General features: G+C 45.3%; 1 protein-coding gene across 2 annotated transcripts in view; it reads left to right on the forward strand.

Moving 5' to 3' along the window:
- LOC147125096 (sushi repeat-containing protein SRPX2-like) overlaps positions 1-16,037 on the forward strand; it is a 92,693-nt gene that overhangs the window by 45,727 nt on the left and 30,929 nt on the right. For both annotated transcript variants that reach the window (XM_085997287.1, XM_085997278.1), the window contains exons 3-4: positions 4,113-4,196; positions 8,525-8,716. In XM_085997287.1, coding sequence (XP_085853413.1) covers positions 4,113-4,196; positions 8,525-8,716 — 276 coding nt within the window. The remainder of the gene's footprint in view (positions 1-4,112; positions 4,197-8,524; positions 8,717-16,037) is intronic.

Here is a 16,037-nt window from a genome sequence, read left to right on the forward strand (position 1 = left end):
CTATCACCAGCTCCCCATAAAAGTAGACGACCGTCCTTATACGGCTTTTGAAGCAAATGGACGCCTGTACCAATTCCTTCGGGTACCCTTCGGGGTCACGAATGGAGTTTCCGTTTTCCAACGGGAAATGGACTGTATGGTAGATGAGAATGCGTTGGAGGCAACATTTCCGTACCTGGACAATGTTACTATCTGTGGACGCGACCAACAGGAGCATGACCGGAATCTCGCTAAATTTCTAGAGACTGCCCAAAAGCTAAACCTGACCTATAACGAGCACAAATGTACTTTCAACACTACTCGTCTGTGTATTCTCGGCTGTGTGGTAGAGAATGGGGTAATCGGGCCAGACCCTGAACGATTATGCCCACTTAAATAACTACCACTGCCACATAACCCTAAGGCCTTAAGAAGGTGTCTGGGATTCTTCTCTTATTATGCTCAGTGGGTGGCCAACTATTCGGACAAAGCCCGAGCCCTTATCAAGTCGACGTCCTTCCCTCTATCAGTAGAAGTGCAGGAGGCATTCACCAACATCAAACGGGACATTGAAAAGGCCGTGGTATGTGCTGTAGATGAGAGGATACCCTTCCAGGTAGAGAGCGATGCTTCTGATTTCGCATTGGCTGCAACCCTCAACCAGGCCGGGAGACCGGTAGCCTTCTTTTCCCGTACACTACAGGGTCCTGAAGTCAGGCATTCTTCCGTTGAGAAGGAAGCACAAGCAATTATCGAGGCGGTCAGACATTGGAGACATTATCTCGCCGGCAAACGTTTCACACTCCTCACTGACCAGCGGTCTGTGGCCTTCATGTTTAACACGAAGCAGAGAGGCAAGATAAAAAATGACAAGATCCTAAGATGGCGGATAGAACTGTCCACTTACGACTACGATATTATGTACAGGCCAGGAGCACTCAACGAGCCACCCGATGCCCTATCTCGAGGGGTATGTGCCAGCCTTAGTACTGACAAGCTCCAAAGTCTCCACGATGCACTCTGCCACCCAGGAATCACCCGATTGAATCACTTCATCAAGTCTCGCAACTTACCCTACTCCATTGAGGAGGTTCGAACGATGACCAGAGCCTGCCGCGTTTGTGCGGAATGCAAACCCCGCTTCTACAGGCCCGAACAAGCTCACCTCATCAAGGCAACTCGGCCATTCGAGCGCCTAAGCCTTGATTTCAAAGGTCTTCTCCCATCGGTTGATCGTAATGTCTATTTCCTCAACGTTATAGACGAATACTCTTGTTTCCCCTTTGCCATTCCCTGCCCGGACATGACCAGTGCTATGGTAATCAAAAGCCTCTGCAACTTATTCTGTCTGTTCGGTATGCCCAACTATATCCATAGCGACAGAGGGACGTCATTTATGAGTGATGAGTTACGCCGGTTCTTACTATCAAAAGGGATTGCTACCAGTAGAACCACTAGCTACAACCCCCGGGGCAATGGGCAGGTTGAGAAGGCAGTGTGGAAGGCAGTCGTTCTGTCTTTAAAATCGAAAGGCCTACCGACCTCTCGCTGGCAGGAATTTCTTCCCGATGTACTGCATTCCATAAGGTCTCTGCTGTGCACCGCAACAAATGCTACTCCTCATGAGAGGACATTCGGTTTCCCCAGGAAATCTTCCTCAGGTATTTCACTACCCGGGTGGTTGATGTCCCCGGGCACTGTACTGCTACGAAAACATGTGAGAGGTCATAAGACTGATCCCCTAGTGGAGGAAGTACAGCTCCTCCACGCCAATCCTCAGTACGCATATATTCAATACCCTGATGGACGTGAGGATACTGTTTCAATAAAGGACCTGGCTCCGGCAGGAGAAGAGAGAGAGAGCGATGCTGCTAGTGAAGATGCGGGTGTGGAGCACCGTGATGCGCCGCCTGTGGGGGTGGGATGCCCGGAGGTACAAGACGTACAAAACGTCGTTTTGGAAAACCCAGCAGATGCCGGGACGACGGAGGAACCTGAGCAAGTCCCCCAAGAGGTTCCTCGGCCGACGCTACGTCGCTCACTACGAACTGTAAAACCCCTGGTCAGACTTAACTTATAGGAGGGGTGAATGTGGTGAAATAAGTCTTATAAGTATATACCTTATTCTACCTGTGTATTGTTTCCTATTGTAATCTATTGTAACCCTGCTGTTTTCTTGGTTGGCCAGGAATGCTGATGTACTGTATACCACTCTGCTGTGCCATTGATTGTCCTGATCTGTTACTTCGCCCCTGGCTCCGCCTCCTAGTTCACTTCTGAGAAGCTGGTCAGAAGGCTAACATGTGTGTTCTGTTCTGTCCAGTTCTAAGCTATTAAAAGCCAACTGTTTGAGTTATAACTACCAGTCTCTGTAGCTATTTAAGGTATATCAGGTCCATAAAAGAGACTGATTGCAGACCCATTGAAATATACTGGATTGGGGAGGGGGGAAGAACTTGTGCAGTACTTGTAGTAAAATAGTAAACATTTTAAAGCTACTTGTTTCTGATTTTGCTACATAGCAAACAGAGGAACTTTTCCCCCAAGGAGTGGTGCCAGATATTTCAAAGCCGATCCCAATTTTAATCCAAAATTAAGTCTGACTTTAAATGAATGAAACGTGTTAAGATTGAAATGTTGTGTCTTTAAAAAGCCCTTCTATACTTACCCTCTTCTTTAGATCTGGTCTCAGGAGAGAAGGCTCCATGTGCCATTGTGCCCATTTGGATTTGTCCTCAGGTGCCAGTGTCTGTAGGCCAGCTGGAATCCACTGTGTAATATGGAAACTTGGATACAGAAGATAGAAATGTGAGACAGCCTTTCAGTGTTTAGCTTGTGCAATAAAAGGCATTTAATCCAATGGCAGATTCCTAGATCCACATTTCTCACAGGTCTATGATGCCACCTGTTCTCTACAGGCCACATTGTTAGTACTTATGGGTGGAGTCGATGGAAGAGGTATGCATCTGCCAAGAGCTGCAGCCCACTAATGGAAAAGTGCCAGGAGTCACCTATATGGAACTTGTTTCTGGAATAGCTGCTATGAAAGTTACAAATAAACAACAGAACTGTGCTTATTTTTCAGAAATGTTTTATCACAGTGACCTCTTTACATTCCAGTGCTGTTGCTGACAGAAGCCTTGACATTGGTAGCAGTGTTGTAACGTAAGAAAGATGTTGTACTGCCTCCCAAGGTGCCAAGAACCACCTCAAATAGATGGCTTTACAAATGCTGGTGACGTCAGCTGCTATTTTATTCTGGCCACGGTGGTGGGAGGGGTGGCTGAGCATTCAGCCTGGTCATTTTGACCTCTGATGTAATTTCCTGGTGACCTTGTGGACCTTCCCACTCAAATATAAATTTCAAACAACTGCACATGTGCAAGTTTGCGTGTGTGGCGTTGTCTGTTGCTGTGGGTGTTGTGGAATCCACCCCACAATGTAAATGGTATAGTTTCTGCAGCATTTTGAGCTCCAGGATATTAAATACCACTTCAAATTGTTGTGGTTTTACAGAATAAAAAGGACAATCTTTGTTTTAGATAATCAGTGTGTCTTGCAACCATGGAAACCATCACCATATTTAATGATTGGGTAGAGATGCCACTGGATTTAACTGGCTAAAATTGCAAATCTTAGTTTATCAGCACAGTGCATTGGGAAGCTTCCTGCTGCTTGACTAGTTAGGTTTACCTTATTCATTAGGACATTGGCTTGCAGGGTTACCTGGAGCTCAGTGGAAAGAAGGTGCATTTAGTCTGCCAACACGTTCCATGGGCACAAGCCATCCTTCTGTACCTATCCCAAGTGACTGGTCCATCCCTCCTGGCTTCATCAATAAAGTCAGATTGGCTGGCTGGTCATCAACTGGTGTACTGGAGATCTACCTGGTTAATATATCATTTTACAGAATCTGCCAGAGAATTGATTCAATTCTAATCTCTCATTCCCTTTTCCTGTCATCTTGGAGCCAACATGACCCCAAAGGGAACCTGCTTATCACCTCCTCAAGATAGGTAGTACTACTGGACAAGTCCTACTGCAATAGAATATTGCTGAGAGTTGAGCACTATGGGAACAGGCGCTGAATGAGATATATAAATGCGTCAATCACATTGTTCCTTGTTTTCTAGGGTCTGGATATTCTTATACTGGAAGCCATTATGTTGATTACAGAATTCAATATACTGGAAGCAGTTACTATATAGATTATAAAGGTAAGCTGCTCATTTATAGAGACACATATCTGTAATATCACCACTGACGTTTTCGACTGCATCTCACTGCATAATCAAGTTGAATTATTTTGATACTAATCACAATGTTCTGCTATTTATATACATGAAATCAAAATGGATGCTCGTGCATTTATCTTGTTCTGAGAGTCTTGGGAACTTATGGAGAAAAGTTAGTTACAAATAGATACCTTCCTTTCTATTATTTTCCCTCTAATTCTCTCCCCTCCCCACCTGAAGGTGCTGACTCATTTCGGGGTTCTATTGGCACCAGCAATCCTTCTGTACCTCTCTCAAATGGTCATTCTTCGTGTACTTAAAGACTGAGTGTTGGCTGATTGAGTGCAGCTTCTTATTGGCCATTAGTCAAAAATAAGGTATGAAATAGTCTATGACATTTGGAGGCGCTATCAACTGAAAAGGGTAGGAGCTGAAAAGGAAATTAATGGGAAAGTAAACAGAATAGAGATGTGTTCTGGTTAGCAATGCATCTGGAACAATTCTGCTATAGTTACCAGCACAATACTTAAAGTACTGTGTAATGGGACAGTCAATAAACAAAACTCCAGTGATATAACGTATGTGCTCATAAGCAGGATCAAAAAGCAATTCAGGTCACATTGCACACAGGTGATAGGATGAGAAGTCTACACTTGTATCTATGCTGACCCACTTTCTAGTTTACAGTACCCCAGTACAGATTCAGAATCTCGAGCAGTGAATTTGTATTCTGGCTTCATATTAGTATAATGATGGAAGCCAGACACCAAAAGCTATTTTTAAAATAAAAGTTTGGGATACGGCATTGACTGGGGTAACACTGGGCCATATAGATCAGGGGAGAATTTTCTTACAGTTGCTATATGTTGGTGACATAGACATAGTGGGAATCTCTCCTCTTATCACTATTTCAAATAAAGTCATAAACCTGTTCTTAAAGAAAGCTTTTAAGATTTGCTAGAAACAGAGAACATAGAAAATATTCCTACTATATTTTCATTATTATTAACAGACGGAGATCAGATAACCTATATTTGAGAAGGGTCCGGCAGGACTTTGTGCCTTCAAGAGAGATTGGCAAAATAAATCAAATTAAAGGGGGAAAAATTCAATTGTTTGCACCTCCCGTTAGCACCTTAAGAGGGCGCCAATTGGGGCATAAAGCAACTAGCGCCTGGGCGCGGTGATGTTTGTGCCGCTCGCGAAATTAACTAGACATTTTGTGGCGGCGCTAAACACTACTGCCACGATCTCCTGCGCCGGCAGATCGTGACGTCAGTTGAGTGCGCAACGCCCCGTTAGCGCCCCGGACCGGATATTGAGTGGCGCCCCCTGCCTTACCTCCTGCCGCTAGCAACGACACATTGAGGGGAGCGTTATGCTGTCAGAAAGGGACTCGGGGAGCCCTATTTAAAGGCGACCGCTTCCTGCCTTTTTTCCGTGACATTTTTGCACCTTGCATTCTGAGAGAGAGAGAGAGACTTCTGGAGAGAGTCAATGCTGTGTGAAGGAGTTTTGGGTACTGAGCAGCACTTTGCAGGTTCATTTTGATTTGCCCTTCCTTGCTTCACCAGCGCTCTGAGGTAGCGCCTCGCTCCTCGGCCTTTGCGCCTTAAGACAGGTGTGAAGCGCCTGATTTAGTGCTCCAATCACCTCCGGGGCGATAAAAGCCAAGTTTGCCGTCGGAGGCGATAATTAGCGCCAGGCGCTAAACTTTGCACACGGCCGATAATGGCGCCCCAAACGGGGTGATACTGAATTTTTCCCCCAAAGTCTTTTTTCTGATTACTTTGATGTGGAGGCATGAGGTATTCAAATTTCAGTGGATTTTGCTCAGCAGCAAAGAAAACATCAGAATTTGAGGCACAATCTCAGCAACTGCTCCACTCTCTCGGTGGCCCTTTGTTCAATTTTGAACTTTGCAAAAGGTGACAACACTGGCAGCATGGTCGCATCAGTGCTGTGAGTGAGGTGGAAATAATGCTGCCTCGCTGACACCTGTCAGCCTACACTTGTCTGTTGGCAATGTGGCTCCAGTGTCCTCCAAAACTCTAGCTACTGCCCACCTGAAGTGGTTGGACTCAAACTAGTAAATAGAGTGACACTGGGGTAAACTCAGCACCAAATATCATATACTGATCAGGAGTGTTCATACTGGAGCCAAGCTAAACCAATCTATCAGTATAAACCCTTCAGTTTAAAGTGGCCTTTTTGTTGCATATCTATTATAGTGCTAGGTTAGGTTTCCAAAGGGGCTTCTAGTTTGTCTAGCCATGAGTCTCTGACCACAAAAATAGCTTTTGAGTAACTGCACAAGATAATGCACATGCAGTGGCGTTAATTCTGTGATTGCCATTTATCCAAATACAGTTGCTTTGGCATTGCAACTGGTGCCATGAAACTGACCTGGAACATAAAATAATCAAATTCAGAAGATAAGTAGACTGTGGAAATCCCTAAGATACAGCATACCTTGACTTCCAAAAGGCATTTGGCAATGTCCCTCATGAAAGCCTATTAGCTAAAGTCAGAATAAACCCTGGGAAGAGATAAGAAACTGGTTGAAAGGTAGAAAGGGTTAGTGGAGTTATTTCAAGGTGAGGGGCACTAAGTGGGGTGCCCAGGGCTTGGTGTTGAGACCGCTATAGTTTCTCATTTACATAAGTTACCTATCAACAACTCAATGCAAAGTGGTCAAATTTGCTGATGATACCAAATTGGGAGGGACAACGGTATTGGAGGAAACAGTTCAAAAATTAGAGTTGGACTAAATAAACACCTGGGCAGATTAAGGCTAGATGAAATTTAATGCAGGTAAATGTAAAGTAAAGTTGCTTATTTTTACATAAGTAACACATGTACTTTATGAATGGTATTGAAAAAGCAAAGGATGAAATGGAAAGAGACCTACGAGTTTTAATAGACTCTACGCTGAACATGTCCAACCAATGCAGAGCAGCAATCAACACTGCCAATAGACTATTGAACTACATAGTCAAAACAGCAGAATATAAGTCAAAGGAAGTAATGATCAAACTGTATAGTGCTCTGGCTAGACCACACCTTGAACACTGTGCCAGTTCTAGGTTTCATCATAAGAGGTATAGAATATAAAATCCAAGAAATAATGATGAACCTGCATAAACCATTAATAAGACCTCAGTTAGAGTACTGTGTGCATGATATTTCCATACTAGTGGGAAGATATTGAGGCTTAAGAGAGAGTACAACACAGATTCACTGGAATGCTGCCTGATACAAATATGAAGAAATACTAGAAAATTGGATTTTTTTTTGTTAGAACAACACAGTTTACAGAGTGATAGATAGAAGTGTTTAAAATTATGAAAGTATGGGGCAGGGTAGATAGAAGCCGACTGTTCCAGTAGTTGAGAATGAGGGGCCATAGATAAAGATTAAATACAAAACATTTAGAACAGAGAGCAGGGGAAATATCTTTATACAGAGAGTTGTGGAATTGACTTCCAGGGTTAGTGGGCTTACACATGATGAACAGCCACTTGGGTAAGGTACTGGAGGGCAACTAGCACTTGTGAGTCCTACCTCAACAAGAGTCAAAACCTTCAGGAGAGGAAGGCAGAACATTGGAGGAGAAAAGAAAACATGGAGTAAGTGTGCATGGCTCTGTCGCCGACCATACTAACCAATGAGTTATTCCTTTCACCCGTTTTTGCCTTTCTCGCTCAGCATTATACCTTGTTCAAGCCAAGTGTGGCCAGTTGACATGTTTTAACCTAGAAAAATGAATCATGTCAGACAAACTTGAACTGGGGGCAAAATGGAAGAGAAATGGAAAGGAGATGATTTCAAATGTTGCAATAATCAGATTACCATCTAAAACATTGTTATAATTTTTACGGTATCTTAATTTAAATGGATAAAACTGGCTTTGCCCAACTTGCTGACCTGATGGCTGAATGGATAATTACACCCTGTGCTGTGGTGCTGAGCTCTGCAGGTTTGATCCCAGCAGAGGGGGAGATACTATAATTTGCCACGGTTTCTCTAGGGAAGAAAAGGAAAAAACAAGCTCAGCCAGCATTCCCACTTCTAATTGCTGCCTAACATCCCTTGTGGAGGCCAGGTGAGAATAGGTTCAGTCTTGGATGCAATGTCCTCCATCTACTACTACTGTCTCAGCTCAGCCTGAAGAATGGCCACTGGGGGAAGTACTAGAGGGCACTATTATCCTTGGAACCATTCCCCAAAGTGAATTGCTACCTCCAGGAGAAGAGGGGTAAGAAAATCTAAACCGGCAAATCTCTTGAACCTGAACTTACTTTTTCCAGAGCCAAGATGGTGTTATCCATTGAGCATAGAAAACGGTGATGTAGACTGTCGTTCACCAAGGGGTCCAAACTACAGGAGCACGCTCGGAACACGCTGTCAAATATTTTGTGACCGAGGATACAGGCTGTTAGGCCGAAGGCAGCTTGAATGTAGAGTGACCAGGCACTGGTCCGGAATCAGCAGATGCAGAGGTGAGTCTGTGGAAATGTCTTCTTCTTGTAAATCTCATGCTAGTTTCCCCCGATGGCTGAATTGGTAAAGGCAGCTTGGAACTGAGCCATACAAACCAGGAAGGTCCTAGGTTTAATCTTCAGTCTATGCTGAGTTAGCTGTTTTTAGCTGGGTTAGCAGCCTGTAAGCTACCATAAACTTCAGCATTCCTGGGCTTGGAAGGGGGTAAAAGAAATGACCTAGTGTTATCATTCAAGATCACGATTCAATGACTGCTGCTGTAACGTGCACATTTATGGACGCTTGGGGAGATCAGGCCCAGCTGTGATGCCCCAATGGTTGAATAACCTGCTGACATTTTCACGTGAGTGCTCTCACTTGAAAGTGGATACTTGGGCGAGGGAGTGGACAGTGGCCAGCTGTGTGGAACCAGGTCCAGAAGGAGTCAGCTTCTTCAGAAGAAGGGGAAAAATTGGTGAGGAAGAAAAACCTGTTGCTAATTAACTTTTGCTTGCTGGTTGCTTTTCCAATGCTTCCAAAGCCATAAAAAAGGCCAATAGCATTTTGGGTTTTATAAATAAAAACATGAAGTACAGGAGTAAAGAACTAATGATGAAATTGTACAACAAATTGGTTGGGCCACAATTAGAGTGCTGTGTGCTGTTTTGGGTGCTCCATTATAGAAAGACGTTAGACTGGATTTTACCAGCCCTGAGGAGGCAGGTTTGGAGGCAGGACTGCTGGGAAAGTCAAAAAGAATGGGAGCGGGTCCCGAACCCGCTCCCAACCCGCCTCCATACAATCTTCCCGGGAGTCGGGTCCCCGATTTGCACAGGGACCTGACTCCTAGTGGCGGGAAGAGGATTATAGCCACTTAACTGCCTGTTATCAGGCAGTTAACAGGCAGTTAAGAGGCTTTTCCCAATTTTTCGACTGCTGCTGCGGGCTTCCCGACGTTGGGGAACCCCGCCAGGGTAAGTGAGGCGTGCTGTGGGTCTGTTGTTATGTTGGTGTTTGGATGACAGTTGCAGGAGTGGTGTGAAGGATGCAAAGTGACAATGGTTAGTATCAGAGGTAAGGAAATGTTATGAAAGTAATTTTTTATGTGTTTAGATGTTTCTGCAGGTGACAAGCTGTGAAGTGTTTGTGTGGCCTCATTTCATCGGGAGAAGTGACAGATTGCTTCTGCAATCTTAGCTGCAGTTGCCATCTGTTTTATCCTAAGGAAAGAGTAATTGGATAGCCTGGGTGCAAGGGCTCACCTTTGGACAGTGATGTCAGTGTTTGACAGCACCTCAATGCTGTCAAACACTGTCAAATCATCTGTCAAACAAGTGTGGTGTATATGCCTTTAAGAAAACCGGCACATGAAGCATCATCAACTGACGTCACCTGACACCGGCTTTCCCTTAATTGGCCGGCAAGCCCACAGGGTGGGCTTAACAAGGCCAATCAGGGCAAAATAGCGTCTGTTCGTCAGACGTCGCTGGGGGCGTCTAGAACCCGGAAGGCAGCAGTCCCGCCCCCAACTCGTCTCGGTAAGTAAAATCCAGCCCATTAAATCTGTGGAGAATGCACAGTGTAAATGCACCAATGTAATGCCAGAGATGGAAAACTAGTTATGAGGAAAGACTTCAGATACTGGGTTACTATTTCCATTTGGAGCAGAGTAAGCTAAGAGGAGAGAAGACAGAGATTCAGAGAAATAAGGTTGTTGGAGCATGGAATGCTTTGCCACAGGGAGTGATGGATGCAGAGGTTATTACATCTTTCAAGGGAAAATTGGATCACTAGTTGAAGCAGAGGAAGATAAAAGGCTTTGGGGAGAATGCAACATCGTGGGAATAGTTTTGGGTTGCTCTAGCGAAGAGGCAACACAGATACGATGGGATGAATGGCCTGCTTCTCTGCTGTAAACATTTATTGTCTATTTGCTATTGTGGACAGAGAAATTATCACTGGATACAATAGAACATTTTGCCAAAACATTGCAAGTCTGGGAATTTTCACATAGGTCTTATTTCCATATATTGTGGTGTATGAAACCTGTTCCACCTTAAGAGAACTACCTTAAGAGATGTACTACTTTCTCTTGGCTGCTGTATACTGTAATATCGGTGGTGACCACACCGGTATATAAGTGTTGTGTAGGGATTTGCTGGGCAGTTCAGCCCTGACCTCCGAATAGTAAAGACCTGTTAAAAGTTATTCTTGTTGTCTGTGTCCAGTGATTGATCATAAGCATAACTGGGACACACAGACTCAACAGTGGCGACGAGTCCGATCTTACCCTGCGGCAGTTTTACATCCAAGGCAGCTTCGTCCTCAGAACGGGCGTCGAGAAGAGGCATCCGCCCTCATCATCCTGCTGAGCACCATCGCACGGGAGGCATCGAGAACCCGGGTTAAGAAGAAAAATTCTGACCACGAAGCCCTCCATCAGCGACAGGCAGTGATCATCCCTTCTACCACGGTGGTGGGTAAGCCGATCAGCGACATGAGCAGAAAGTCGGCCGCGTTGGCTGTGGAGTAGGGGAGGGAAAACGGAGGAATAAGGGCGGAGAACTCGACCACGGCCGGTAAAAAGGGCCGGGCTGCAATCGAGGCCGAGAGGCGCAGCGACTGGGGCAGCTTAAGGCACGAGAGCCGCGGAGAACTCAAACGCAGCCGGTGTAAAGGACCGGGCTGCAAGCGGGGCTGCGAGGCAAAGCAGCGTCGGGGAATTGAAAACCGCTGGGGAGGCGAGAATGGCAGCAGCAAGGCAATCGCCATTGCAGCCAGCGGGGGAAGAAGGCAAACGCGGGAATCCGCCATTGTAGTCAGCGGGGGAAGAAGACGAGCGCGGGAAAGACCGCCAAGCGCGGGAAGCCGTCATTTTAGTAGGCGGGGGAAGAAGACAAGCGCGGGAAGCCACCATTTTGAGAAAAAGATAAATTTTAAAAACTTGCAAGGATGCCTAAACATGGGAACATTAATACCTTTGATAGTGATATCGAAGATTGGACCACGTATGTAGAACGCATGGAAGTTTATTGTAAAGCAAATAAGGTACCAGATGATGAGAAAGCACTAACCTTATTAAGCTCAATGGGTGCGAAGACATACGGGCTACTGAAGCACCTTCTGTCACCAGATAAACCGGCGGATCAGACTTTCGCGAATATTGTTACTGTCCTGAAAAATCATTTAAACCCCACGCCGCTGATGATAGCAGAACGATTTAAATTTTACAGAAGAACGCAGCTGAAAGACGAAAGCAACGCTGAATTTTTAATTGAACTGCGTAAGCTATCAAAGTACTGTCAGTTTGGAACAGGACTAGCAGATGCGCTGAGAGATAAATTTGTGTGTGGATTGTTAAAAGAAGGAACACAAAAGCGACTGCTTGAGGAGTATGATCTTACGCTTGATAAAGCTGTCACTATTGCAGCATCGCAAGAAGCCGCAGCGAGAGGCACGGCGGAAATGCAGCTACGGTCACCGGAACTCAGCACCAATCAAATGGTCTTGGGTACAGTAAAATGTTATCATTGTGGAAAGACAACGCACGATCAGAACCAGTGCTGGTTCAAAAATCAGGAATGCAGAAAATGTGGCAGGCTTGGTCACATAGCTAAAGTATGCTGGTCAGGAAAGAAGACCAGCAACAAAAAGTCACCGCAGGAAAAGTACAGAAAGGTACACAAGGTGACAGAGAACAGTTCGAACGAACAGAAGTCAGATTCAGACTCCAGCAGTGATGAACTGGGTAGTCTAAGAGTACACAATGTTGGTAAGGAAGCAGACCTCCAAACAATTTGGGTCACACTTCAGATAGCAGGAGTCCAAGTGAAGATGGAATTGGACACTGGATCGGCATTGACGGTCATGAATAAGCAAGATTACAAAAGGTTATTCCCACATATTCCCCTACGGGATACGGAGATTGTATTGAAAACATACACGGGGCAAAGAGTATACCCCATTGGGAAGATAGAGGTAAAGGTGGTCCACAAGGGCAAAGAAAGCTGAGGAATGGACTTATATGTGCTACCTGAGGGAGGTCCACCACTACTGGGACGGGAGTGGATTAGGAAAATAAATATGGACTGGCATTCCTTAAAAGCACTAACGGTAGATTCCGGTAAAAAGGACGATGTCAAACCTAAATGATTGTCCAGAATATTGGACGATGCTAAAGAGGTGTTCCAACAGGGACTGGGAACACTGAGAGGAATTACGGCAAACATCAAGGTTGAAGAACATGCAAACCCGAAATTTTTCAAACCTTATGCGATACGACCTGCTGTGGAAGCTGAGCTGGAAGGGCTAGAACGTTCAGGAGTACTGTCTAATGTAGACTGGAGTGAGTGGGCCACGCCCATTGTTCCCGTCATGAAGCGTTCATCGAGCAACAAGCCGGGGGAACCGGGGAAGGTTCGCATCCGTGGAGATTTCAAGATCACTGTTAATCCGGTGCTTCACACGGTGCAGTATCCGCTTCCGCGGATTAAGGATATCTTCGCTTCGTTGTCTGGTGGGAAACACTTCACAAAGATAGACCTGGCGCAGGCGTACTTACAGATGGAAGTTGAGGAAGAGTCACGCCAGTATCTCACGATCAACACGCATAGAGGCTTGTACCGGTATAATAGACTGGTTTTTGGAGTGGCATCGGCTCCAGCAATTTGGCAGAGGGCCATGGAGCAGGTATTACAGGGAATTCCAGGCACACAATGTTACCTGGACGATATTCTGATTACAGGAGATGATGACGAGGAACACCTTGCAAATTTGGAACTGGTGCTCACCAGATTGAAAGAATATGGACTTCGAGTTAATCGCCAGAAATGTGAGTTCTTTCAGAAGCGGATCTCGTACTGTGGTCATGTCATTGACCAGGAGGGGCTTCATAAGTCTCCTGACAAGATCGAAGCTGTTGTGAAGGCTCCCGCTCTGGATAATGTATCCCAGTTGAGGTCGTTCCTAGGGTTGATTAACTATTACCATAAGTTTCTGCCAAATTTATCCACGGTGCTGCACCCGCTGAATGCTCTTTTGCAGAAGGGAGTACCATGGAAGTGGAGTGAAGACTGTAAGAGGGCCTTTCGCAAAAGCAAGGCATTGATCACCTCAGAGGAAGTGTTGGCTCACTTCAACCCAACGCTGCCTATTCGTTTGGCTTGTGATGCTTCTCCATATGGTATTGGGGCAGTACTCTCACACAAGTTGCCAAATGGCCTGGAGAGGCCAGTCGCGTTCGCATCCAGATCATTGACCTCCACTGAGCACAACTATGCTCAGATACATAGGGAGGCTCTCAGCCTTGTGTGGGGAGTAAAGAAGTTTAATCATTACCTGCAGGGCCAAAAGTTTACGCTTCTGACAGACCACCAGCCGTTGGTATCCATTTTTAACCCTAAGAAGGGTGTTTCGGTGATGACAGCACAGAGACTCCAGAGATGGTCCCTTTTCCTAGGGGCACATCAATATCAGATTGAATTCAAAGGTACAAAGCAGCATGGTAATGCTGATGGGCTGTCGCGCCTGCCACTACCTACAGAGGAGGAGGCACCGACGGTTGACCCTGTTGAGTTATTTCACTCGACCATCATCGAATGTTTACCAGTCACCAATGCAAGTATTGAAAGAGAAACCAGGAACGACCCGACACTGTCCCGGGTCTACGAATGGCCAGCACATGGTGATCCACTGTTACCGGCATTCTCAGCAAGACGAGAACAGCTGTCCGTCTGTCAAGGAACATTGATGTATGGAACAAGGGTGATTATTCCTCCTAAGTTAAGAGAGAGAGTTCTAAAGGAACTGCATGAAGGTCATTTGGGGGGAGTCAAGATGAAAAGCCTTGCTAGGGCTTATGTGTGGTGGCCGGGTATTGACCAACAGATAGAGGATCTGACGAAAAGCTGCTCAGGGTGCCAAAAAGTGCAAAATGCACCTCCGATTGCACCGCTGCATCCATGGGAATGGCCTTCAACCCCATGGCAACGTGTACATATTGACTTTGCTGGTCCATTCATGGACTCCATGTTTTTAATTGCGGTGGACGCACATTCTAAAGGGCCAGAAGTGATTAAGATGACTACCACTACCTCGGAAAAGACGATCGCGGTGCTAAGAATGATATTTGCGAGAAATGGATTGCCAGAACAAATATGTTCAGACAACGGACCGCAGTTCGTGTCAGAAGAATTCCAGAAATTCATGAAGAAGAATGGGGTGAAACATTATACCTCTGCCCCATATCATCCGGCTACAAACGGGTTGGCCGAGAGATTTGTACAAACGTTCAAAAAAGCAATAAAGGCCATGAGCGAAGATCAGATTCCACTACAACACAAGGTGGACAAATTCCTACTGGCATATCGAAACGCCACTCATGCAGTGACAAACCAAAGTCCTGCCATGATGTTCTATAACAGGAGGTTGCGGTCCAGGTTGGACTTGTTAAAACCAAATGTGCGGAGGGAAGTTGAAAACAAACAGTTCCAGCATATAAATAACAAGACCACTTGGAGTTTCGAAATAGGACAACCAGTGTTAGCCCGGGACTATAAAAACGAGAAATGGCAATCTGGAACAATTCGGGCCAGACAAGGACCCCTGATGTACACGGTAGATATTGGTGAAAATGTAATACGGCGTCATGCTGACCAACTGGTAGAATCGAGTACAAGGGTCGAACCCATGGTTACGGCAGAGACAACCGTGGAAGAAGTTAGTGAACCTGAAGCATCTACCTCAGAAGTGAATGTACCTGATGATGATGTCCAATCCATAAGAGACCAACTAGATGAGTCACCCCAGCAACGAGAATCAGAGACCCCTGAAAGGCGTTATCCAACTCGAATCAGGAGGCCTCCTCAGAGACTGAATCTTTGAACTGTTTTGCATGAAGTTGTATATATATATATGTTATTATGTTATGTTAAATGGGGATATAACTGTTAAGCTAAAAAGGGAGGATTGTGGTGTATGTAACCTGTTCCACCTTAAGAGAACTACCTTAAGAGATGTACTACTTTCTCTTGGCTGCTGTATACTGTAATACCGGTGGTGACCACATCGGTATATAAGTGTTGTGTAGGGATTTGCTGGGCAGTTCAGCCCTGACCTCCGAATAGTAAAGACCTGTTAAAAGTTATTCTTGTTGTCTGTGTCCAGTGATTGATCATAAGCATAACTGGGACACACAGACTCAACATATATGTTCCCTTTTGGTTGTGAAAACCATTGCAAACCATTCTGCCACATTAATTGCAGTAGGTAATAAAGATGGCCAGGTACAAATTTAAGTCACATAATTTTTTTATGAAGCTTATCCTTGCTCTTGCCTACGTC

Source organism: Somniosus microcephalus, chromosome 1 (assembly GCF_052327205.1).
Source record: "Somniosus microcephalus isolate GS21.2 chromosome 1, FLI_Smic_1.0, whole genome shotgun sequence".
Lineage (NCBI taxonomy): Eukaryota > Metazoa > Chordata > Chondrichthyes > Squaliformes > Somniosidae > Somniosus > Somniosus microcephalus.